Source organism: Dreissena polymorpha, chromosome 13, assembly GCF_020536995.1.
Source record: "Dreissena polymorpha isolate Duluth1 chromosome 13, UMN_Dpol_1.0, whole genome shotgun sequence".
NCBI classification, from domain to species: Eukaryota; Metazoa; Mollusca; class Bivalvia; order Myida; family Dreissenidae; genus Dreissena; species Dreissena polymorpha.
In genome coordinates, this window is record NC_068367.1 from 36,334,965 (window position 1) to 36,362,942 (window position 27,978).

General features: G+C 35.6%; 1 protein-coding gene across 2 annotated transcripts; it reads left to right on the top strand.

The window, feature by feature from the left end:
* Positions 1-273: 273 nt before the first annotated feature.
* On the top strand, positions 274-27,922 carry LOC127854868 (coiled-coil domain-containing protein 177-like). Of its 2 annotated transcripts, none has more exons than XM_052389952.1 (16): positions 274-355; positions 6,037-6,230; positions 8,090-8,204; positions 8,626-8,787; positions 9,729-9,825; positions 12,818-12,892; positions 14,637-14,850; positions 16,232-16,417; positions 17,337-17,510; positions 17,715-17,840; positions 18,816-18,889; positions 20,155-20,262; positions 21,146-21,248; positions 22,681-22,790; positions 23,919-24,027; positions 24,387-27,922. In XM_052389952.1, the coding sequence occupies exons 2-16, from the start codon at positions 6,099-6,101 to the stop codon at positions 24,555-24,557; spliced, it is 1,956 nt and encodes a 651-aa protein (XP_052245912.1). In that variant the 5' UTR covers positions 274-355; positions 6,037-6,098; the 3' UTR covers positions 24,558-27,922. The 2 variants fall into 2 exon arrangements, with proteins under 2 accessions (XP_052245912.1, XP_052245913.1); XM_052389953.1 differs by having other exon boundaries at positions 289-325.
* The last annotated feature ends 56 nt before the right edge of the window (positions 27,923-27,978 follow it).

Consider the following 27,978-nt stretch of genomic DNA (forward strand, 5'->3'; position numbering starts at 1 on the left):
TGTGATTCAATCTGAACGCATCGGACAGTAGGCTACACCACATATTGTTTTGTAAAGAAATTGAATGTTTTGTTACATGATAATGTGCAGACATATATTACCCGTGTTATCTTTAACAAACATCAAATAAGCTTTTGCCCGTAAATTAGGTAGCACCTATTATCATATTAATGATCCATTGCAAATATTAAGTTGTGGAACCAGATGTTGAACACAAAACCCATGAACCGTTTTGACTGGGGCCGTTTTGAGCTATCGTCGATGAAACTCTCGCGAGATTTGGTTTGTTGTGTTATGGCGGCGAAGTCGAAGTGACAGTCAATCCGTAAGAAGATTTTGCGATAAATCTACATAAGTATGTGCTCTTACTTCGACGAGCATAAACTGAAAGATGCTCAAAGGTTTTTTAATGTAACGGGTATGACTTACCTCCAAACAATGTTTGCGTATTCAAGTTTGCATTAATGGTTTGCAGTGCAAAACGTGCCCCTGCTTGACTTTGTGTTTGAGTGTTAGTCAAAATAAACGGACTGCCAGACTGAGAGCCGTTGGTCATTTTTGCTATGGTAGCTCTGGTCCCAGAGCCTTTGATAATTTTTGCTATGGCAGCTCTGGGAGTCCATATGCACCCCTTTATAAACACAATCACAGTTCTAGGCAGAGTTTCCGTGCTCATCAATAAACAGATGCCGTTCGTTACCAATTAAGGAAAGCTATGGATATACTTCAAAAACACATTAAATTTACCTAAATGGTAGCCTACTGATGTTATCCTTTCCATGCCACCTAAAAACACGATAATGTTTCAACTCACTATATTGTTGCTGACATTTCCATTTTGAAATTTGGAACAGTGTAAATATTTTATAGCTGTTCAACATCGATATCCACGTAGGCTACATCAAACATCACAATGTGCAAAAGATTGGTGTATTGCGACCTAACTGATAGGGACACTTTTAGTCCGAAAACATTACCACAGTCGTCCAATATGGTGGATACAGCGTACAAACAAATAACAAAGTAAATAAAAAGCAATTATTACCAGGGTTGGCATATTGACCGGTCAATTGAGTATTGACCGGGCCGGCGGTCAATACCCGGTTAAAACCGGTCAATACTGGTCTTTACTGGTCAATACTGGTCGATTGAAAATTGTAGCATTTAAACATCACAAAGGAGCCATTTTATATTAAATGAATAATTATTCTGTAATTGATAAACTCTTTTCTGAGTTATTTATTGTAAAAAAAATCTTAAAAGCTGTAAAAAGTTACTTCTTTATTATTTATGGAAACAGCCACAAATACATAAGGACTAAGGCAATACCTTTATCTCAGTGTATCACATCTGCTACTAAAGTATTATTACTATTGTAGGTACCATAGTATTTCACTTATCTATTGATATATCTATTTGATAAGCAGATGGACAAACAGAACTCTTGTGTATTCTAGGGTAATAAATCTGGCCTCTAAGCCTTAATTGGTAATAAAATGCATGCAGTGTTATGTCTCTGATATTGACAATTAAGCAAATCTGCCCTTAGGCTATTTCATATCACTCACACAAAAGGAGATTGCATTGTACTTAATAGTTACTTTTATCTTGTTTTCTTTCTGTATTAAGAGGGTTTTTTCCCTTTCATATTTAAACGTTCAATTGGTATTCAAATGAATAAACAATCAAAGTTCTTGATTTTGCCAAAAAATAATGTTTTCTAATTGTGGGTCTACTCTTCTTTTAAATTATTTTTTCTTTTAATAATTATTTCTTAATATGTTTTTTATTTTTATATCAATGGAAAATGAAAGATTTTTTCACTATTTTGTTTAAAAAGTATTTAAAGAAATCAATGCAAAAATACATGACAAGTAAGGATCATGTCAAAAAGGTGCCATTTAAGGCCCTATCATCAGTTTTGGGTACCCTAACCTGTATAGGTGAAAAGACTGTTAGAAGACTGTAGGGACAGTGGGGCATGAGAAACAACTCATACACAGTAATTGACAGGTTCAGGTTCTTGTTGAATCAAGCACAGAATTATCTGAGCATTCATTATTCATTACAATTTTTAAAAAAGTTCAATCGACCAGAAAAATCCAATTGATCAACTTTGACTAATTTGCAAATTTTGAGTGATTGGCCTACAAATTGCATGAACAGGTATAAAATAGTGGGTATTAATAGCTTAAGACATTGTTGGCAACATGTCTGTTTAATTTATATTATCAATATTGTTTAATTAGGCATGGAATATAAATCAAAATTGGGGGTAAAGTTCAATCGACCAGTATTGACCAGTAATGACCACTTCGGGAGTATTGACCGGGGCGGTTTTAACCGGTTAAAACCAGCGGTTAAAACCGGGGGTGGTCGATTGGTGCCAACCCTGATTATTACTTGCTTTAATGGTACCATTTGCATGAGTTTGTGCTTTAGAAAAGTAAACATTGATAAGTTTTTGCAGTATCGGTGTTCCTTAGCCCTTGCAGTGGTTCTCAAATTTTGTACCTTAGGACAATAGATAGCACATTGCAACTCTCAACAACCTTTTGGGTTATAAAGCTGAAAGTTGAATCATTGCAACTAGTTTGTGTGTATGCTTAACTGTAGTTCGCATAGGCACATCCTCTGCCCTTATTTTTTGGTTTATTTTTCTTAAATTTATTATAGTTCCTTCGTTTCAAATAACAATTTTAAATTTAGATGTTCAAAATAAATATAAAAGAGGAAAAGGAGTTTGACTCAAAACAGTTAACTCAACATGGGTTGATGTCAGACCTAGTGTAAAAAATTAGACATTGAAATTAAAAATTTAGTGTTGCCTTGTAAATACATTTCAGCAATGTCATTTGATAGCCAGTTTTAGGCCACTAGGCCCATCAAAGATCAATGTCATATAATCAGAAGCTTTGGTTGAAGTAGGCATTTGCATTAATTCATAATCCACATTTGTGAACGTCTGTGTGTATGTCCACAGCGGTTTTAAACACACCTCCAACCAAATTAGGCAACATAATTGGATCATATTTTTACAGCAAATAATCATATTGTTGACAAACTATTGTCTTAACACACCTGTAAATAATTGTTAAGTAACAAATTGAAGCACTTAAAATAGTATTCATAAGATATTATAAGGTCATGTGACCTTAACCCTTTGCATGCTGGGTAATTTGTCTTCTGCTAAAATGTCGTCTGCTGAATTTCTAAAATTAGCATTTTCTTCGATTTTTTTCAAAGAATACTATCAGAAAAGCAAACAGTTTGGATCCTGATCAGACGCCACGTTCTGTGGCGTCTCATCAGGATCCAAACTGTTTGCAAAGGCCTTCAAAATTCGGTTCCCGCACTGAAAGGGTTAAATATTATTTTTATAAACAAAACATGTGCTATTCACATGTTCATAGAAAACAGCATTCTATTGAGTTTAACCTTACTGCTTCTGTTTATAAACACTTTTTATACATAGATCACATGGTCAAGGTCAATTAAAAGAGTGTAACCAGATCAAGCATCAATTGCAGTTTAATTGTACATTTTAACAAGTTTAGTTTAGTCAGTTGCATAGACAGCCTAAGCCTTATTTGAAACGCCCTTTAGTTCGTTTCCAGGGACTAGAACCAGTTCTTGGTGTCTATGGGGACGATCTAAAGAACGCAGCCAAAATGGGAATCCAACCCATGAAACCCCTCGGTTGCTTGGCGGACACCATATCCATTACGCCACGGCGACCTGTTTATTGACATGTATTTGAACCGTGTTATTGCAATGATCAAACTCATAATAAGAAATGAGAGTCAGACGTACCAACCCTGTATGTGTAAAGCAATGATTTAATAAATATTCATTTCCGATGATAATTAACTGTATAAGCTACATGTGTATTAATATGTCTCTAATACTTGAATGATGATGATTCGTTTTTTAGCTCATCTATTTTTTGAAAAAAAATTATGAGCTATTGTCATCACCTTGGCGTCGGCGTCCGGTTAAGTTTTGCGTTTAGGTCCACTTTACTCAGAAAGTATCAATGCTATTGCATTCAAACTTGGTACACTTACTAACTATCATGAGGGGACTGGGCAGGCAAAGTTAGATAACTCTGGCGTGCATTTTGACTGAATTATGTGCCCTTTTTATACTTAGAAAATTGAAAATTTTGGTTAAGTTTTGCGTTTAGGTCCACTTTTTTCAGAAAGTATCAATGCTATTGCATTCAAACTTGGTACACTTACTTACTATCATGAGGGGACTGGGCAGGCAAAGTTAGATAACTCTGGCGTGCATTTCGACAGAATTATGTGCCCTTTTTATACTTAGAAAATTGAAAAGTTTGGTTAAGTTTTGTGTTTAGGTCCATTTTATTCCTTAAGTATCAAAGCTATTGCTTTCATACTTGAAACACTTACTAACTATCATAAGGGGACTGTGCAGGCAAAGTAATGTAACTCTGACTGGCATTTTGACAGAATTATGTGCCCTTTTTATACTTAGAAAATTGAAAATTTTGTTATGTTTTGTGTTTAGGTCCACTTTATTCCTACAGTATCAAAGCTATTGCTTTCATACTTGCAACACTTATTAACTATCGTAAGGGGACTGTGCAGGCAAAGTTATGTAACTCTGACTGGCATTTGGACGGAATAATGGGCCCTTTATACTTAGAAAATTGAAAGTTTGGTTAAGTTTTGTGTTTTGGTCCACTTTACCCCTAAAGTATCATAGATATTGCTTTCATACTTGGAACACTCGCAAACTGTCATAAGGGTACAGTAAAAGGACAAGTTGCATAACTCTGGATGTCATTTTTATGGAATTATGGCCCTTTTTTGACTTAGTAACTTTGAATATATGGTTAAATTTTGTGTTTCGATCCACTTTACTTCTTAAGTATCAAGGCTATTGCTTTCAAACTTCAAATACTTTCATGCTATCATGAGGTTACTGTACCTGGCAAGTTGAATTTTGCCTTGACCTTTGAATGACCTTGACTCTCAAGGTCAAATTATTAAATTTTGCTAAAATTGCCATAACTTCTTTATTTATGATTAGATTTGATTGATACTTTGACAAAACTACTCTTACCTGACAAACCACAATAGACTCCACCCAAACCATCGCCCGTGCCCCCCCCCCCCCCCCCCCCCCCGAATCCCCCCCCCTATTTTATTTTATTTTATTTTTTTTTTAAGATCATTTCACAAATGACCACCACACCCTCACACTATACCCCCCCCCACCCCATCCCCTCCCCAAATTTATTTTTTTTAAACGGGTAAAAAACAAAACTATTTATTTTGATTATTTTATGTTTGAAATACCGTCCAACCATCGCACCCAAGAATCCTCCCCCACCCCCCCTCCCCCCACCCCCCACCCGAATCCCCCCCCCCCCCCCCCCCTAATTGTTTTTTTTTTTTTTTTTTTTTTAAGATCATTTCACAAATGACCACCACACCCTCACACTATATCCCCCCCCCCACCCCATCCCCTCCCCAATTTTATTTTTTTAATGGTTAAAAAACAAAACTATTTATTTTGATTATTTTATGTTTGAAATACCATGCAACCATCGCACCCAAGAATCCTTTTTTTTTTTTTTTTTTTTAAGATCTCACAAATTACCACCACACTCTCACACTATACCCCCCCACCTCACCCCCCCCAATTTTTTTTTTTGAAACGGTTAAAAAACACAAATATTTATTTTTATTATTTTATGTTTGAAATACCCTCCAACCATCGCACCCAAGAATCCCCACCCCCACCCCCCCCCCCACCCCCCCACCCCCCCACTACCCCCCACCCACCCCCCGAATTATTTTTTTCCTTTTTTTGCATTTTTGGAACATAATGTAATAAATGTCCATACCCCCACACAATGCACCCCTCTTCACTCCACCCCTCCCTCCTTTGTGATTGAAAATGAGAGTCCCTTCACCTTTAAAAAGAAAATAGATGAGCGGTCTGCACCCGCAAGGCGGTGCTCTTGTTATTATCTTGCTTTAGTGCACAAAACAATTTTTTTAGGTTGTGATCTGAATACTTCTCGTTTATTGAGCCCATCCAGACAACCAAGCCAGCATTTCAAGATGACTCAAGAAACTGACGATGCCATGCCCTGTATCGACCTCATGAACTTTGAGGACCCACAATTTGAAGAAGGCAAATATGTTTTGACCAGCCCTCGGTCACTAGAAGCGTGTTCTAGACTCGGAGTGAAGGTATATTTTTGTTTTTAGAAACTTTAAAACAGTGATTTTTTTTTAGCTTATTTGGGACCAAAATTTGGCCCCACATCCCTTGCTCAAAGAGTATATATATTTATCTCCTAAAACAAATACCCTCTCAATTAAAGTTTATTTGGAAAAATTCAACTAAATTAGGACAAACAATTATATAATTTTGTTTATGTCCCAGCTATATTTATTAGTTCCCTACCGGTGAAACCGGAGAGGGACTTATGGTTTGCGCTCTATGTGTCTGTCTGTCACACTTTTCTGGATCCTGCAATGGCTTTAAAAGTTCTTCATATTTTTTCATGAAACTGGAAACATGGACATATGGCAATATGGAGATTATGCACTTCATTTCATTTTGTTCCTACATCAATAATTCTTGTTGCTATGGCAACAAATAGACTAGAAATATTACTGAAAATGGTGGATCCTGCGATAACTCTAAATGTTCTTCATATTTTTTCATGAAAAATATGGATAGATGGCAATATGGAGATTTTGCACGCCATTTCATTTTGTTCTTAAGTCAAGAATTCTGGTCACTATGGCAACAAATAGACTACAAATATTGTAGGTAGGTAGGGGACTTTAATTGCTTGGCAATAGTCTTGTTTAAACAATTTTAAGCGTAATATAATTAAGTATTTTTAGCAAACTATTTGATTAATGTTTGATAACATATAAGCAGGTATTCATGCATAGCAACACAAATACCATTCCCCTTTTGTCTTTAAATGAGCCATTCCACTTTTGTCTTTAATAAATAATTCCACTTATGTCTGTATTTCCCATCCGAAGGGCTCTTCCCAGTTTTTCCTACATATGTAAAAAACACACACACTGGTAAATTTATACAGGATGAAAAACTAAAATTGAAACACTGTTCTGTATTGCCCAAGCTTGTTCTTTCAATACAAGGATACAAATTAGTGGTTGCCTGTTTGCACGGGGCAGGTAGATTTAAGGATCTGCAGGTCAATTCAATTATTGGTAGTCTGAATGCTTAACAAGCTTTTAATAAAAACTTGAGACAATTTTCTGAAATTAACCATGAATTCCCCCGAAGTCAAAATTGGCTACTGCATACAGAATCAATATTCATTCATATAGGCCAATCAGTCTGATTGAAGAAGCCCCTTCCCCCCAGTTAAAGGCGTACTGGTTACGTTCTTAAATTTGATAATCACTAAATGTACTAGGGCAGGTCTTTTCATCAGGAAATTGAGAAGAGGCCAGGTTCCTTTCAAACTGGGAATTTCATGCGCGATAACCGCTCATTTTGGGAAGACCGTGTTTTTAAAAGTTTTTGAAACGGGGTCTTTTCATTGTGCAGAAGTATTAAAAGACACATTTTGGTGCATTCTTTATCATATTAGAGCTCATTGCTTTCAATTTGGGAGATGCCCGATATGTCTAATTAAAAAAAAAAAAAAAAAAAAAAAAAAAAAATTTTTTTTTTATTTGGGAAATTCCTCTATCAATTTTGGGGAAAAATGACCATATTTTCGATTGGGAAGGGGCCGAATTTCGGTCCCTGTTATATAAGGGTGAAAAGCCCTGTAGGGTAAATAAATTTAAATGGTTTTATTGACTAGATTGAACTGAAATCAGGTTTAACATCAAACTAACACTATTATCCAGGGCTTCCCCTGGCTAAAATTACCTTTAGCCAAAGTTTACTTGCTTTAGAAAATTTCTTCTTATTTTGGTTATTTTATGGTTATTTATATTGGAAAAAAGGTAGTCATTAGGATTTTTTGAGCCAAATTGGACATTTGTAACCATTTGCCAATTTGTCAAATGGCAGAGTAAGCCCTGGTTATAATGTGTTGTGTTTTTTTCAGCCTGTAGATTTGCTGTACAAACCCCTTGCAGAGTTCCAGGAAGAATTATTGCCCCAAGACGTCCCTTTAAGGACAATCTACAACATTTATGATGAGCATGAGCATAATAGAGAAAGTAGGCAAACTTTAGTGACTGATTACGGATTAATTGAGAAAGTAGGCAAGCTTTAGTGACTGATTTCTGATTAATTTCTTGGAGATTTTGTCAAATATTGAAATTTAAATTACTGACTTTTTCATCTGGTAATGTGGTTGTCATTTGAATGGAAACGATAAATTAAATTTTTTGATCCTAGTAATTATCAGGGATAGCTTAATTCTTATTACTATTTCATGGAGCATTCTGAAAAGGAAGATTTGTTTCATTTTAATAAATCTGTTTTCTTATGTCATTGTTATGTCTTATAGTTTTATAACAATGTAGATGTGCTTAAATATGCATCTCTTAATGTGCATCTCTTTATAAAAAGTATTAAATAAGTAAACTCTTCAAAAATTAAGGATACAGTTTGCTTAAGAGGCATCAACCTTTACAGGAAAACTGGCTCTTTGTCGAGAGGAAAGGATCAGAATAATGGAAGGAGAAAAGGGCACAACTTCTGGGAAACCAACGGTGACTAAGTCCAAGAAAACACCATCTGCGGTCCCCAAAACTCAGACCCGTAGGTCGAAATTGGCATCTAAAAGATCTCAATCTGGTAAAACACTTGATGCTTGTGTATGCTTTATTAATACTTAAAAATACTTTTAGATTGTGCCTCATGTACTTTAAGGCTGATAATCAACTACATTGTGTACTTACTGAGTAGCTTTGTCAATAAATTTAAATAGCTAGCTAGCTAGCTCAACTGTAATCGCTATCTGTCTTTGTAATTCTTTATCCGTAGTCATCTTCAAGTAGATTGTTAGAGATATCTATGTATTTCTTATTTTATCAATCTATTGATCCTGAAAACAAGAAATATAAGGCATATAGTTGTACGTGTATCAGACAGTCTGTATGAAAGTCCAGTGGTATCAATACCACTGTTTGTTTCTGCTATTTTCACATAACAGTTAATGAATCTGATTAAGGGCATAAAATATAGGTCTATTTTGATAATAAGACTTACTCAAGATTTGTTAAGCTATGGTCTTTCAGTTTTCGAAAAATATTTCAGTTTTCGAAAAATATCCTTTTTAGTCAGATCAGTTAAAAGATTTTCATCCCGTCTTCACTGGACTCCATAAAAGTGCAGGGATATCAATAGATTTAGAAAATCAGTAGTCAAATGACCCCTGTTCTCGAAAAGTTTAGGGGTCAAATGAAATTTTCATTGGTCAAAATTCTGAAGTCAAGAGTTATTTAATTACTGCGTACATGTATTTGTTATACCCTTAATATGTTGTTTTGTATACACTTAAATGCAATACTATCTATGCAAATAACACAAATTTGTTTGATAGAAAATATATTTAAGAGTTAGCTTCTTTGTTACATATGCATATAAATGATGCAAAGCAAAAGTTTGAAGGAGTCAAAAGTGAGAAAAGTAAGAACATTACAAAATGCTTGCTTTGAAAAGCAGGATTCTGCTTCAATGTAAATACCTGAAAGAGTTCTAAGAACAGCAGTGACAGCTCCTGGTTCCCATTTCAGCTGAGAACCTGGGAAGTGGTAGTCTTCAGAGGCAGAGAACCGCATGGGCCACATCTGTGGGCCATGATCGCATTACCAATGACGAGATCAATCAGCGGTATGCAGCTGTTTTTTACCCGTTCTGGCAAATTTCTACTTATTTTTGTTAAAAAAGATATTTCTTTGGCCAAATTGATCACCGAATTTCCTTGTATAGCATGCCCCCATGTTTAGCTGGCATGCAATTTTTTGAAGCCAAAAAGGCGGATTTATTTTGGTCGCCATTTTTAGCTCGGCTGTTTTCGGAGAAAACCCAAGATGTTGTCATAGCCAGCTCGTCGTCCGCCGTCAGCCGTCCGCTGTATGCCTCGTGCTAAAACCTTAACATTGGCTCTAAAATCAAAGTGCTTCCACCTACAACTTTGAAACTTCACATGTAGATGCACCTTGATGAGTTCTACATGCCACACCCATTTTTGGGTCACTAGGTCAAAGGTCAAGGTCACTGTGACCTCTAATATAAAACTTTAACATAGGCTCTAAAGTCAAAGTGCTTCCACCTACAACTTTGAAACTTCATATGTAGATGCACCTTGATGATTTCTACACGCCACACCCATTTTTAGGTCACAAGGTCAAGGTCACTGTGACCTCTAATATAAAACTTTAGCATAGGCTCTAAAATCAAAGTGCTTCCACCTACAAATTTGAAACTTTATATGTAGATCCTTCTTGATAATTCTACACGCCCCACCCATTTTTGGGTCACTAGGTCAAAGGTCAAGGTCTTTGTGACCTCAAATATAAAACTTTAACATAGGCTCTAAAATCAAAGTGCTTCCACCTACAACTTTGAAACTTCATATGTAGATGCTTCTTGATGAGTTCTACACGCCACACCCATTTTTAGGTCACTAGGTCAAAGGTCAAGGTTACTGTGACCTCTAAAAAAAAAAAAATTCTGACAAGCTTTCGCAGCCGAGCGTGGCACCCGTTATGCGGTGCTCTTGTTTTATTGCACAATCATTTAATCCAGGTCATTGGAAAGCTTAATTATTTGTAGCCATTTGCTAATTTGGCAATGGCAGAGTAAGCCCAGAGTGAAAACAAAAATGGGATAAGTAAAAAAAAATCCAAAAAGCACATTGATGTAAGTAAGCTGGATCCCGTGCGACATTTTCCAATTAACTTTGTTCTGGACCACTTAATTTAACCCTTTCCCACTCAGAAACAAAGTGAAAATGGCTATGTGCAAACAGCATATAACCTTTTTATGCTTTTTGCTGCTCATCAGTATCTAAGGGTTGTAAATGAAGCCTTTAAAACTTGAATCTTGTAAGAAAGGTCTTTACTTGAATGTAGCTTTTAAAGGGACTACAAATGCCTCAAAATACGTATTAAAGTGGTAAAGGGTTAAAAAAAAACGTACTAACATTGGAACTATACCAGAAGTAAAGAAAGAATGGTCAAAATGTTGGTTATATCCCTGATTTATTTTGACTTGAAAGAAAACGATTACAATGAAGAAACTGTAAAAATAATCTATTATTGCAATATGTTGAACAATAATGTTTATGGTTAACAGTCATCAAAATAGGTACAAGCACAAAACAAACCCAAATTCTCATATATGTTATAAGTTTGAGACAAAGGAAATCCTGCAAGTATGCCTATATGTCCACAGAGCAAGCCAAATTCAACAATAACTGGTGCATGGCTTGTGTGCATGTGCTAAACTAAAAAAATTACCAGTGCCATGTTTGTGCTAATTTGAATCGCTGGGTAAATATCTTAGTTTTAGTTTGTACAGGTAATGTAAAATACTGCTGTATTTAAAACGTAAAGATAAAGTTCAGGGCTTTTTGTATTAGCATTTTGATAAGCTTTCAATATATTTTTTTTTCAATAAATTTGATTTGAAACAGTTAATAACCCATGAGTGTGTTTGTCATATTTTTAAGCCGATAATTGGCACCCATCACCAAAACAAAAAAAAGTATTTTTTAGCTCTGCTGTTTTCGGATAAAACCCGAGGTATTGTCATAGCCAGCTCGTCTTGTCTGTCGTCGTCCGCTAAAATCTTAACATTTTGTTAAGGTTTTGAACATTGCTTCTTAAATAAAAGTGCTTCCACCTACAACATTGAAACTTCATATGTACATGTAGCTGCACCTTGATGAGTTATACACACCACACCCATTTTTGGGTCACTAGGTCAAAGGTCAAGGTCACTGTGACCTTAAAAAAAATAATTCTAAAACCTTAACATTTTGTTAAGGTTTTGAACATTGCTTCTAAAATCAAAGTGATTCCACCTACAACATTGAAACTTCATATGTAGCTGCAGCTTGATGAGTTCTACACACCACACCCATATTTGGGTCACTAGGTCAAAGGTCAAGGTCACTGTCACCTAAAAAGAATAAAATCTGACAAACTTTCATTTATTCAAAACTGCACCCGCAGCCGAGCGTTGGCACCCATTATGCGGTGCTCTTGTTTTAACTATTTTTTGCCGTAAATCACTTATGTTTAAGTGGGTTAAAAAATTTATGTTTACTTGAGGGTTATAGTCACATTCATTAAATGTATGCATACTAGAGTATAAATTAAGGTTAAATCCAATTAAATCATAAGTTACAAGTGTCTAATTGATAATGGATGGTTTTTCTCCTTTCATAATAAGAAATATTTTTTCACATTTTTAGCTCGGCTGTTTTCGGGAGAAAACCGGAGGTATTGTCATAGCCAGCTCGTCGTGTCGTCCGACGTAGGCGTCGTGCTAAAACCTTTACATTGGCTCTAAAATCAAAGTCCTTCCACCTACAACTTTGAAACTTCATATGTAGATGCACTTTAATGAATTCTACACGCCACACCCATTTTTGGGTACTAGGTCAAAGGTCAAGGTCACTGGGACCTCTAAATAAAAATAAAAATTCTGACAAGCTTTCGCAGCCAAGCGTGGCACCCGTTATGCGGTGCTCTTGTTTATTGAATTCCACTTTTCCAATATTTAACACAAGGGACACGTACACTGGGGAAAAAAATACAAAACTTATAACAAGTACAAGTAACAATCCTAGTTATTTCTTTGTTTTTGCTGGCAGGGTGAAAGACCTACACAACGAGAGCATGAAGTTACGATCAGAACTCTTGTCAAGGAAGGAGGCCAGGGCTACAAGGTATGCAGTGCTGTGTTTCTTTTTTCAAACAAAACTGAACCTCTCTCTGGGAAAACGGGGCTTAATGCATGCGCATAAAGTGCTGTCACAGCACAGGCTAATCAGGGACAACACTTTGAGCTTTTATGGAATTTATTGTTTAAAGGACATCTTTTTGAAATAAACGTCCAGTATGAACTGAAATTGTTTTTCCATATTAGCCAGTGTAGTGTTTTTTGTCACCATTTTGGGAATGCGGCCCAGTCCCTTTGGATTGGGAAAAATTGCCTAATATTGCCTTAAATTGGGAAATGAGTGTTGTTGATTTTATGCTTAAAAATGCTTATAAAATTGATAAGAGTGATTTCAATATTATATTTCCTAATGTTCAACTTAAAGAGCTGGATTTGGGGATAATTGACATGTTAAGAATAATTAAAAAAATGTTATTTTATGGAAACCTTCAATTGTGAATTTTTAGGTCCCATTTGGAAAAAAATATATACTTTTTATGCCCCCAGATCAACTGATCGGGGGTATATTGTTTTTGCCTGTCTGTCTGTCATTCATTGTGTGTGTCCCAAAACTTCAACCTTGGTTAAAGTTTGATAACTTTTGCATTATTGAAGATAGCAACTTCATATTTGGCATGCGTGTATCTAACGGAGCTGCACATTTTGAGTGGTGAAAAGTCAAGGTCAAGGTAATCCTTCAAGGTCAAATATCATTGTATTTTTATGCCCCTGAAGGAGGGCATATAGTGATCGCATTGTCCCTCCGTCCGTCCGTCTGTCCGTCACACTTTGCGTTTAGGTTTTAAAAAATGCTCATAACTTCTATGTCCCTTGAGATATAAGCTTCATATTTGGTATGCATGTGTATATGGACAACGCCTTTCCATATACACACAAAATTTGACCCCTGTGACCTTGAACTTAGGGTCCGCGTTTAGGTTTGGAAAAAAGCTCATAACTTCTATCAAGCGTTTATAGGGGACATAAGTCATCCTATGGTGACAGCTCTTGTTCTTCCTAAAACTTTAACCTTCGTTAAAGTTTGGTCATAACTTTTTTATTATTGAAAATAGCAACTTGATATTTGGCATGCGTGTGTATCTCATGGAGCAGCACGTTTTAAGTGGTGAAAGGTAAAGGTCATCTTTCAAGGTCAAAGGACAAATTTATGGCTTCAAAGCGGCGCAATAGGGGGCATTGTGTTTCTGACAAACACATCTCTTGTTTTATTTGGGAATGGGTCCCTCTACCAGACCCAAATAAGGATGAAAAAAAAACACGGTGCAAACTGCATAGGCTAATGTGGGACATACCTTATGCACATGCTTTTAGCCCCATTTTCACAAAGTGCTGCTCAAATATACAATTCTGGTTTTGATATTTGTCTCAAGGCAGTTTTGAATTCCAGCAAAATTTTCATTAAATTTTAGAAAGGAAATCAAGAATTTTGGGCTGCGTATATCAGATAAATTGATTTCATTGCAAAACTGCATGTTTAATTGGGGTGTTCTTTTTATCGTCATGAAATGCAACTGTGTTCATGTGTGTATTAATAAAGTTTGAACTTAAAGTAAAAAAGAAAAAAAACAATGACAATTAATGAAAAAGCCATTAAAATGCTTATTATACTTTAAGTATAGAAGTTATATTATAAGCATTAAACCAGAACATGAATGTACCGGTAGCAGTTTATGTCCATTCCAATTTTGATGTCTTATTCCATATTCACATTATGCAGTGTTTTATTACAGTAAAAGGTCCAACAAAAAGACCCGCCCAGCCACTGCGCGGACATCAACCAGGAAAAAAACAAACATCTCACGTAGCTACAGCGCATCAGACCTGAGTCTTGCAGGGACCTCAATGCTCAGTCGAAGCGGCACTGCGGATGCGAGGCCAATCACGAGCTCGCGATTGAAGAAGGTGTTGAAAAACGAGGCAAAGAACGCCCCCATTACACCAACGGTAATTGTATGCGAATTAAGCACCACCTTGTACCTTTTGTGATCTTAGGCAAAAGGCTGGCCTGACTTTTGACCCTGTCCCTTTTTAAGCACCACCTTGTATCTTTTGTCATCTTAGACAGTGATTTTTTGCCCAAAATTACAGCCACTTACAGACTGCTTTTCAATGGCAGAAAGTAACATTTTTCCCTAAAAATCTAACCAAAATTTCCCCAAAAAGATGCAGAACTTTTCTAAAAAACTAAATTATTGTATTATTTGCTTTTTGTACAGGGATATACATGTAATTTTGTAACACTTTAGCAATTGCTTTCGCCCAATTGGGTAAAGTACGGAAGTACGGGTACCAGCCCAATTGGCAAAATTGTGCGCTAAAAAACCTGAAATTGGGAACATTCGTGTCATGAAGTCTTCATATTGGGAAATTGGTGTATTTGGTTTTTGCTCCCAAATGCTTTTAAATTGATAACTAAATGTTGTCAAGTTTACAACATTGTATTAACTTAGGTTCAAGCCATAGAGCTGCATAAGGAAACTAAATATTGCATTTTATTTAATTAAAAAAAAATAATTCAATTGTGATTTGCCTGTGCGGATTGCTAATCTGGGAAGACACTTTACGCACATGCATTAAGCCCCGTTTTCTCCGATGGAGGCTAAAATTATTTCTTCATTGATTATTCTCAGAGGATAGACGGACAGATGATATAGGCATTTGAGAAGATTATTCACCATTGTTATGCGCCAATAATATATTAAAATCAACTATTAACTTCTTTACTTACGTTCATTGTGTGACTAAGTTGATAATTCGCTAACGGCTTTTACTCAAATTGATTGAAATCGGCAGCAATCTCTAATCAGATGTAATTGTTTATTTAAGCCGATAAGATCGACGGTTACACCAGTCAGTTTCCTTTGTCTCGATATCCGGTTTCTGACAGGTGTTAATGCAGACTGCGTATCAATTTTGCGGGTCAATAATACGGCGATGTATTGAAGCACAGTCTAAAGCTGAAAGAGTTTACTATCTGGAATGGCATTTGTCAGGAAAATATTCGTTTGTTAAAAACGTTCGGCGAACGATTTTTTTCCTGACAAAAATCGTTCGCCGGACGTTTTCGCCAAGCGATTATTTTATTCGCCGAATTTGCTAAATTTTTGCCATTGGCGAATCTGGCGAACGGCAGCGGGAGCCCTGAATAAACAATGATAAATAAATGCACACAAATTATTTCTTCATTTACAGGACGAGAAGATCTTTGAGCTGATTTACATGAGGGGATGGAAATTACGTTATAAACTAACAATGTTAACGTTACAAACAAACAAATTAAACAAAAACGTAAAACAAAAATACCAAACTATTTCTCAATGGACAGGATGAGAAGATTCTGGAGCTGATGTACATGAAGGGGGAAGGAGAGAAGATAGAGGCGAGGGAGAGGCAGCTGCGGGAGATACAGTGGGAGCGGCAGAAACAGGAGGCTGAGGCGATACGACTGGCGGGCGAGATGAGGCGCAGACGTATGCTGGCCGAGGAGAACCGAATCCAGAAGTTGAAGAAGGTAAAAATTTATACCTGGGCTTAATGTTTTAAGTGGGGTCCCAGAGCACAGGCTAGTCAGGGACGACACTTTTTCGCGTATAAGGCTGTTGGAGCCAGAACTTGAAGAAGGCAACATTTCAGCCTCATTCACAGATTTTGAAAAAAAACTAAGAATTTGTGTCATTCATTTCACAATTTGTTTGTAAGACTTGTCTTGATGATGATTTTTGAGAGATTATCCAAAAGTTGGAGAAGGTTACTTTCTCCAAGAGAAGAGAAGGTAGCTCGGCTTTTATTTTCACTCCTTAAAGCTTAAGGACTTGGGGACTGCACAAGCTAATCTTGGGAAAACACTCTACACACATGCAATTAACCCTGTTTTTCCCTCAGCAAGTCTAATATCTTAGTTCAGTTTGAAGCAGAACTGCAGCTTAGGCTTCAAGATAAACAGAAGATTAGCATAAGGCTGAATGTTTGATATCTTGTTTAAACTATTATCAAGAATAATAATTGCATTTTATTTTATTTAAGTGTGGAGCATGTATTTTATTTTATTTAAGTGTGAAGCAGAACTGCAGCACAAGGCCAAAGAACAGAGGTTCAAGAAAAAGTAGCATAAGACAGAATAGTTAATATTTTATTGTCCCCTACCGGTTTCAAAAATTGTGGTTGCTATGGCAACCCCCCCCCCAAAAAAAAAAATCTGAAAATGGTGGAATTTCTGACAATGGTGGAGCCGGTAGGGGACCATATTGCTTGACAATAGCCTTGTTTAAAATATTATCAAGAATAATAATTGTATTTTTTTTTTCAAGTGTGAGGGGGAACTGCAGCATAAAGGCCAACAAACAGAGGCTTCAAGAAAAAGTAGCATAAGGCGGATTATTTTATATCTTATTTCAAATATTATCAGGAATAATGATTATATTGTATTTCAGTGTGAAGCAGAACTGCAGCATAAAGCTGAAGAACAGAGGCTGCAGGAGAAGCAGGAGCAGCTTCTCAACGAGACCAGTCGACGATGGAGGACTCGCTACCTGACCGTACAGAAAACACAAGCGTTGAAAAGTATCGAGAAAGTCGAAAAGGAGCAGCTCAAGAAGAGAATTCAAGTGTGTATATATTTGAGATTAAGAATACACGACATGGAATACAAGGAGAGCAAGACGTTTTTACATTAAATACTCCCTGAAATATTGTTAAATATACAGTACTTTAGTAGAATAATATTTTTTGTTGGAAAATTTCATGTTTACATGTTTACCACTTTCAACGTTTTTCTGAAATTCATTAGCCGATGCATATTTTCACTGTAGGAAAACAATGTGAGGGCATTAGAGGCAGAAGAGGAGGAAATGAAGGAACTCGTTCGACAAAAACAGGGCCGACAGATTCTGACGGCCGCTCAAAAAAAAGAGGCTAAACTTCTAGAGGAATCTATGGTAATAAATTTTAGCCGCTGTAAAACAATGCTTAATGCATGTGCCTACAGAGTTGTCTCAGATTAGCCTGTGCAGTCCACATAGGCTTATCAGGGACGACACTTTCCACTTTTATTGTATTTTTGTATAAAGGATGTCCCTCCTAAGCAAAAATCCAGTTAAGGCTGGACGTGTCGTCATTGCTCAGCCAGTGCGGACTACAAGGTTAATCTGGTATGACACTACGCACATGCATAAAGCCTCTTTTGCCTAGAGCGAGCCTTATTTGTATACATGTATTACAAAGGTGCAAAGTTTTATCTGGAGCTGGGGATGTGGTCAATCAGCACCACAAGTTGCATTTTAGGCATCCCTGAGCGCAAAGGGACCGGTTTAAGCTTTTGTGACCGGCCTCTGTCTTTCAAGGATATGCAATCTCTTTAAATGAAATTTCCTCATTAACAACTATGCCACTTTGATTAAAATTTATGGAAATGATCCTTGGCTTGTCCTCTTCAAAAGGTACATAATTTATTTTCTGGTGTAGTGGATAAGACTAAGAAGGTCACTGGAGCTACAAAATAGTTGTTGAAAGTGTAAATGAAGGAGGACGTCTTCTGTTAAACAACAGAATTTGATTTAATCAAACCTGAATAATCTGAAGGTGGTCCTCATTGAGATTAAGCCTTTTTATTTTGAGCCTAATGGGATGAATGCATTCAGTTTATTGAGACACTCTTGAATTGGTTTCCTGCGTAGAACAAGTACTTGGGGTCTTTGGGGTAGACCTAAAGAACATTCCCACAGCAAGGGATCAAACCTGAGACCAGCTGGTTGCTAGGTGGATAAAAAGTCCGCTATGCAAGGGCAACCTTGTTTAAAGCACTTCTGAAGCTTCTTAAGTTTATTTCAAATTTAGTACTAATTCAGCATTTATAGTATAATATTTTGTCATATTGGTAAAGCAAGTAAAGTGACATTTTGAATACTTTCTAGCGTGTGATGATGAATAACAGAAGTGAACGACGAAACTTTGAAGACCGGTGGAATAGTTTATTGAAAGACACGCAGTAAGTATTAAACAACTGAAGGAAAAAATCATATTAAAAAAGCCTGATTTTTAGCAAAAATTGTATTGAATGCTTGGTGTTCAGTGAACAATACAAGACAAATAATCAAAGAGTTGTTAACTTGTTAGGTAGTCTGCAGATGCATTTGGAGTTGTTCAAGCATTATTCATGTAGTAAACATTTCTCAGCGATTCCAATTGAAGCAGAAACCTGCTTCTTGATGCAAGCAATTTTTAAAATTTCTCACTTTTGACTCCTGCATATAACCTGCTTTATATCATGTTCATGCAAATGCTATCATAAAGCTAAATCAAACATATATTTCTTATCACACAATTTCTGTTAGCATAATATTACACTTACGTTTTTGCGAAAACAACATCTGCAAAGTATTATTTTAACAAATATTCAAAAACAAAATAACTCTTAGCTTAAATAAAACGGCCTCTAAAAATTTCAAAGACCTGTGTTTTTTTTAAGCACTGGGTAATTTGACTTCTTTTTTATGCCCCCGGATCGAAAGATCGGGGGTATATTGTTTTTGGCCTGTCTGTCTGTCATTCATTCATTGTGTGTGTCCAAAAACTTTAACCTTGGTTAAAGTTTGATAATTTTTGCAATATTGAAGATAGCAACCTGATATTTGGCATGCATGTGTATCTCATGAAGCTGCACATTTTGAGTTGTGAAAGGTCAAGGTCATCCTTCAAGGTCAAAGGTCAAATTATATATGGCTTCAAACGGGCGTCAAAACTTTAACCTTGGTCATAAATTTTGCAATATTGAAGATAGCAACTTTATATTTGGCATGCATGTGTATCTCATGGAGCTGCACATTTTGAGTGGTGAAAGGTCAAGGTCATTCTTCAAGGTCAAAGGTCAAATGTAAGGCTTCAAAGCGGCACAATAGGGGGCATTGTGTTTCTGACAAACACATGATCATCTCTTGTTCAAAATCTATTGAAATCTCTGATACCTTTTGAAAAGTTAAAAAAAGTCCCCCACCCCCCTAAAATCACACACCCAAACTGTAAACCCCACATCCCCTCCCCACATACAAATTACATTCATCATGTTTTCTTATGTTTGTAGGGAAAGTCCCATCCCCCCTTCCACCCACACGCCAAAACCTCCACTCCCTCAACCACCGGCAAATTACATTCATTGTGTGTTTTCTAATGTTTGTAGGGAAAATATAAACGTGTTGCTGAAATCTATGAATGCCAAGCAACCTGAAACATTCTCATGTTTTCTCATGTTTGTAGGGAGAGTATTGACCTCTTGCTGGAATCTATGAATGCCAAAGACCAGAAGCATAAATCCAAGTATGAGCAGTTACAACAGAGGCGTGAGAATGAAATCACCTTGAACAGGTGAGAGCTTTAAAATATGAAATAAAAGAGGCTTTTTCTGGAAAATCTGGGCTAAATGCATGTGCGTTAAGTGTCATCTTAGATTAGACAGTGTGTCATCCTAGATAAGACTGTGTGTCATCCTAGATTAGACTGTGTGTCATCCTATATTAGACTGTGTGTCATCCTAGATTAGACTGTGTGTCATCCTAGATTAGACTGTGTGCCATCCTAGATTAGACTGTGTGTCATCCTAGATTAGACTGTGTGTCATCCTAGATTAGACTGTGTGTCATCCTAGATTAGACTGTGTGTCATCCTATATTAGACTGTGTGTCATCCTAGATTAGACTGTGTGTCATCCTAGATTAGACTGTGTGCCATCCTAGATTAGACTGTGTGTCATCCTAGATTAGACTGTGTGTCATCCTAGATTAGACTGTGTGTCATCCTAGATTAGACTGTGTGTCATCCTAGATTAGACTGTGTGTCATCCTAGATTAGACTGTTCAGTCTGCACAGGATAATCAGGGACAACACTTTCCCCATCTACTGGATTTTTTGCTAAGAAAAGACAAATTCTGTTGAGGAAAATTCCCCATAAGCAGAAAGTGTTGTCCTTGATTAGCCTGTGTGGACTGCACAGGCTATTCAGGGAAAATTCTTAACAAACGTGCATTAAAAATCTTTTCACAGAGCGAGGCTTATTTAACCCCAGTCTTCCAATAAAAAAGGCGTATATAGTATTGATTCTGTGATATGGCTGAACAATTTATGAAAAACATCGAGAAAAAAAATTACTTACAAGATATGACCCACTACTGACTAATAATTGCACGCTCAACTGATGATAAGTAAGTACATGTTCTTAACGATAATTGATGAGATTATATGCATGCTTCAGACTGGATCGAGAGAAGCGCGCCCTACAGGCAAAGCTCTCACAGCAGCAACACGAGAACGAGATGGAAGAGTGGAGGGACAACATCATGTCCTCACGAGAAATTGTGAGTTACAGCTGGGCATGTATTCATAGATATCTGAACCCTTTCCCGCTTACGTATTTCGACGCGTGTGTATTCCCTTAGAAAATTGTATTTAATTGAAGACCTTTCTTACTAGTTTTAAAGGCCTCATTCCCAAGTCGAAGATACTGATGAGCAGTATTCAGCATAATGCCTGAACAGAATGGTTGCAGCCCTTTTCACTTTGCTTCCGAGGGGGAAAGGATGAAGTTGTTATTGTGACTAGCTGGCACTGGGACTGTGAAAAAGGGCACAATTGCGAATAGCTGGGTTCACTAGCAATTCCAGACTAAAATCTGGATAACCTGAAAAGAATGGTTGAAGCAGCGATGTTTTTCCTTCTTTATAAAGTACCGGAAAACGGCACTTTCCCATTTGGGAAAAAAAACTACAAATTTCCCAATTGCTGTCAAATATTTCCAATTAAAGATTTCCAAAAATTATTTTTTTTTAAATAAAATGCAATATTTAGTAAGTTTCCCTATGCAGCTCTATAGCTTGAACCTTAGTAAAAATAATATTGACAACTTGACAACACTTAGTTATCAATTTTAGAGTATTTGGGAGCAAAAAATCAATTACACCAATTTACCAATCTGAAGACTTCACAACGCAAAATTTCCCAATTTCATTTTTTTCGCACACATTTTTCCCAATTAATCTGGTGCGAGTACTTTTCCCAATTGGGCAGAAAAAATCCCTGTGCAGCCATTTCACTTCGTGACTAGCTTGCACTGGAATGGTAAAATAGGCCCCAAAGGCAAATAGTTGGGTTCACTAGCAAGTGCAAACTTAAACCTTTAAATAATTTTTAACATGCAATTTTAATTCTGAGGCACTTTGAAAAAGTACGCTTTTGCGCTGATGGCTACAGAAGATTTAATGTGTAGCACGTATCATAAGTTTTATGTCCAACAAAAACTGTAGTTGACTCTATAAAATAAAATCTGTATGTTGTTCTAAAATTGTAAACCTTCACCCATGGATTATCATTATCATTTTAGAAAAAATAACTTTTTGATCAACCAATTTTGCAAGGGTTCTAGAAGGCTCTTATGTAATATAACCAGTAACAGTTCTGGAAAAAGAAGCAAGTTTTTCAATGCATTAAAATGATTTATTTGGTTGTTTTTTTGAAAACTAATGAAAACTCTGCCTTCACTTATGCATTTTAGTCCCTCTCAGAGAAAATGGGGCTTAATGCATGTGTCTAAAGTATTGTCCCAGATTAGCCTGTGCAGTCTGCACTGGCTCATAAGGGACAACACTTTTTTCCTTAACTTGAAGTGACCAAAAAATCCATGAAAGCAGAAAATAATGTCCCGGATTACCCTGTGATGACTGCATGCACATGCATTAGACCCTGTTTTCCCAAACAAGGCTCATTTAAATGTTATGTCCACATTTTTTGTAGGCTGAGCGTCATGCGACTGAGACCCTGGCAGAGACTATTGAGAGGAAGGCTCGTAAAGCACACGAGGAGAGAGTCAGGAAAGAGAAGGAGCAACAGAAAAACATTAAAAAGTAAGAAAAAGAAAAACATTTAAAAGGAGCAAAAGAAAAATATTTAAAAGTAAGTAAATAAAAAAAGTAAGCAAAAGAAAATATAAGAAAAAAAAAGAGGAACTATTTAAGTTAGGATATTGGCTACATAAATGGTGTGTTAATAAAGTATGGTTTTTGTTATGTGGAAATACTGAACTAATTGTTTAAGTAGCAAAAAAGAACAACATTTAAACCTAAGAAAAAGTAAAGTACGAAAAATCGGCTACATAAATTGTGTGGTGATTATGTGAAAATATTGAACTTATTTTTAAGGAGGAAAAGAAAAAACATAAAATAGTAAGAAAAAGAAAGAAAATGGTTGGTTCACATTAAGACTATTATTTGAAAACAGGTCCAGTTATAAAATGAGCACAAGAGATTTTTAATATGAAAAAGTAAGATAATATAGTATGCTTTATGTTCCGTGTGATATTTGAAAACCTGACCAATAGGTACAAAGAGAAACATGAAACAGAAAGAAAAGCATGCTACATAAATTGTGTATTGTGTGACGTATGGTTTGAGAAAGTTGTTGCACGTTCAATATTCAGAAACCTACATAATGTTTAAAATGGATAGTTGAGTCCCCATTGAAACACATAATGTCTGTTGCATTATTATTACAACCTTATTTTCTACATGATGCCGCATGTTGCTTATTTGCCATAACTGTGACAGGGTCTAGTTAAACATTGCAACACTATTCTATTAAACAGTTAATATTTGGGGATGTCTAACTTTTGTTTGAATTTCTAGCGACATCACACAACAATATCAGTTTTCAAAGCTAGTGAATTGTTATGCCCCCGGATCGAATGATCGTATTGTTTTTGGCCTGTTTGTCTGTCATTGTATGTGTGTGTCCCAAAACTTAACGTTGGTCATAACTTTTGCACTATTGAAGAAAGCAACTTGATATTTGGCATGCATGTGTATCTCATGGAGCTGCACATTTTGAGTGGTGAAAGGTCAAGGTCATCCGTCAAGTTGAAAGGTCAAATATATATTGCTTCGAAGCGGCGCAGTAGGGGGCATTGTGTTTTACAAACACGGCTCTTGTATGATATTAAAATGTGAGTTGAATTATTTTTGTGCTTCTCCCCTCAGAATCCACCAGGAAATCTCACAATGGAAGAAAAGTCAAGAGTCTCTAATACAGCTGAAGGACAAAAAATCAGATCTTATACAACAGGAGAAAGAGCTTACTATTCAGCAGGTAATCAATATTGTATTTTATTATAATGTTTAGGGAATGGGGCCGGGGCCTTTTGAATTCGGAAAATTAGCATCATAAAAACTTTAGTTGTGTGGCTTTTTTTTGCTAGCAAATGCTTTAAAATTGAGAATGAAAGTGGGGGTTTTTACATTATATTTGCTAATGTTTAAGTCATTGAACTGGATATGAAGATATACTGAAGGTAAAGATTTATTTTTTTTAAGCCTTTTTTTTCCTGGGCGGGGGGGGGGGGGGAGACTGCACAAGCTAATCTGGGACAACACTTTACGCACATGCATTTAACCTAATGTTTCCAGAACTAGGCTTTTATATAATCTTCTATTCTTTCTTGTATTCAGTCAAGGCATGTCGCGGCATCAGGACAGAAGCTAAGAGACTCACTTAGAAACAAGCTGGGAGGTGAAACTTTCGACAAGATGGCCATAAAGGCGGAAATGTACAACAAGTTTGAAATGGGGAACACTTTCTTCTCTGCAGAGAAAAACACCTCGCATGTAAAGCTGCATTAATACTAGCTAAAATATAAAATTAGCTTTGTAAAACTCTAGTAAAGAAACGATGACATTATTTGCTCTTCAGAGAAAAAAACAGCTGGGATGTAAATTGCATTATTTCAAGGGAAATTCTGAAATAAGTCAAATGAAATTAAATACAGCTTTTTTTCCTTCAGAGAAAAACAGCTCGCATGAAAATTTATTTTTGCTCTAGAGAAATTCTGAAATAAGAAAAAACAAACATTTCCTTCAGAGTTAAACTGCTTTTAATAGATCAAAATTAATTCTAGAAAAATGTTGAATTTCGCTATAAGATTTATTTATTGTCTCATATGTTTTTCATCATACAAAAATAACTGTTTATAAGCACTTATTATAGAAATTTCTTTATTAAGATAATTCAGTAAAAAGTTACTTTCTTTGCCCTGGTGAAAATGAGCTGGCAGTTATTCTTTCAAAATTCTTTAAATAATTAAAAAATGAATGTATTGTTGTAATAAATTATACATGAATTTGAAGTTATTAAGTGTGGGTGACTGGTGTGGACTGGCTGGTGTATCATTTTATTTTCTTGTTGAAGACAAAGTGCCTTGACCTTAAAAAAACCACACCAGCAGCAGTAGAGGTATATACACATGTATATTCTTTTCCAAAAGCTGGTGCTGTTGAAATGATGTTCAAGTGAGTGGTTACTACCGCTTGATTGGTCATTGTCAGCTCGGATATTACTTAAATGTATTAAAATGTAAGGAGAATGGGAAAAAAAATTAAATAAACATTTTTAATGCTTTCGGCGCAGAATGCGTGTACCTGGGGTACATTTAATTAGTACCCGAGCCGACAATGACCAATCAAGCGTAACTACCACTATTTGAATCAAAGGATGTATAGTTCTTTATGTTCCATGTCAGTCGAAATGATTTTCAAATTAAATTTTGACATGGTTGTTTAGTGCCTGGGTACAGAATTTAGGCGCATGCATTGAAATGACTTAAGTATGTGTTTAAAAATTAAAGTAACATTACTACTCAAAATCAACGAAAATTGCGCACAATTTTTCGTAAAATAAACTTAACCATTTAAAAATCATTGTTCCTTATGGCAATTGCTGAAATTTCAATGCCAGATGTGGTATGGTAAAATAGATGTTTGTAGATACAAAATGCTCGTTTTTATCATTTTTTTGCATATTTAATTCCATTCTAATTTTCCGCAACAATATCTATTCATATGACACATGAACACAAACATGGTGTTTGTGTGTCGTATGAATATATATAGTCAGGGAATAAAAAAATGTAATTAATTGTGTCACAAATAAAAAACGAGCGTTTTGTATCTTCAAAAATCTATGTAATCATACAACATCTAGCTTTGAAATTGTGGCTATTGCTATAAGGAACACTAATTGTTTAGGTGTTAACTTTATTTTACGAAATACTTTACAAAATTTTTGTTGATTTTGAGCGTTATAGAGGCTTTAAGCACATGTTGTTTATTTTACTTTTGAAAGTTTTAAACTTATGCTGTTCTTTTAGCTACAATTAGTCAAGTAGTATTTACCTTTAATGACACTGTGATATTTAAACATATACATGTAGATTTGAGTTTTATATATTTTATTACGGTTTTATTGTTATTTTATTGCTCTTTATTTGTATTTTTTAGTTTGTCTGCAAGATTTCTAGTTCAGTTTTTTGAAGTTTATATTGTTAAAATTTACTTGCATGTTTTATTGACTCATTATAATGTGGTAGCTTTATCAGAGTACAAAACATATGTGGTACTGGTAGTTATTGAGATTTGGGAGTATAGCATTTACATGCCTTCATATTCATTTTAAGTCCCTTAGATGTTTCTCTGTAATATATACTACAAAGGGCTGGATTTCTAGACCTTTATTGGGGGGTGGGGGGGTGGGGGTGGATGCGATTCTCAAGTGAAATGTTAGAGTGAGTGAAAACAAAGATGTAAATGCTGTAAGATGTTCTGTTTAAAGGGACCTTTTCACGTTTTGATGACAATAAAATGACAAATTTGAAAAAAAAATGTTGCGGATTTGCATATTTCGTTGAAGTTATGTTTTTTGCAAGGAAACAGTAATACTGGACACTTACTTTGCTCTTAAATACATGTATCCATTATATGCATCTTTTGATGATATAAAAACCTGAAAATTATGAAGCAATACAAACGCAAATCGATTTTATAATTTGAAAAGTTCTGTTGTTATTGTTATATTGTGTGATATTGCGAGGATTGCTTATATAAAGCATAAAATACACGTATTATTATGTCAGCACGGATGATTGGGTGGTTATAGCGTTTGACTTTTACTCCAATGATCAGTGGTTTCAGCCCAAATGTGGATTACTTTTTTTTCTTGATTTAATTTTATTTTTGTTTTATACTGAACCTCTTTAGTTCCGATGTTTACATTTATCTATTTAAAGAATTTAATGACAAACTACCAAATATGCTAAAATTTGTGAAAAGGTCCCTTTAAACTAGCTGAGTGCGATTCAAGTCTCATCGGACACATTTGCTGTAATTGTTCAATTCTAAACAGTTTGAGACAAAGTTGAACATAGGAGACTTATGTTAATGTTGATTTGCTCATAACTTAAATGACCACATTAGCTAATTTATTGGAAAGTTCTGTTAATTTGAAATATGCTGTGCGCCTTAAAGGGGGTCACTGGTTCGAGCCCTGGTACCGGCTACTTTTTTTTCCTTGTTTTAATTTTATTCTTGATTTTTTACTTGAGCTTTTAAGAACAAATGTTTACATTTATCAATATAAAGCATTTAATGACAAACTTCAAAATATGCCAAAAACTGTGAAAAGGCCCTTTTAAATGTGCCTTTTTTTGTGTCTTGTGTACACTGTATCAAACATTTCAAAATCACAAAAAATCTACATAATCATGTGAGACATATTTTTAAATATTGATACATTTACGTTTTACCGTTCATAATGAAAAAATCTGTAATTTTTTGGTGTAAATGGTACATAATAAACCCGAAAATAATTGACTTTTTCAGTGAAATTTCTACAGAGATATATTTGCTGCTTAGCGTGACATTCTCATATAATTAGTGTGATTATTCTTTTTCATTGACTTTTTCAAGACCTGGTGTTCTTTTAAAGGAAAAAGATGTCATTTCGTTGATCTTCATACAACTGTATCATTACCATTGAGTAGACATTCCGTAAGCATTTATGCCAACATTCCAGCATTTTAGTATGTAATTTTAGATACCGGTATTGCTAAATGTGCTATGAATTGATGTTCACATTTGTCATTGTATTGTAAATATAATTATTATGTCTAGGTCACGAAATATTATTTATTGAGAATAAACTATTTTTACATGTTGATGCGTTGAAGGTTTTTTTGCAGCTTGTCCATCAATTGTCATCTGTTTGTTCATA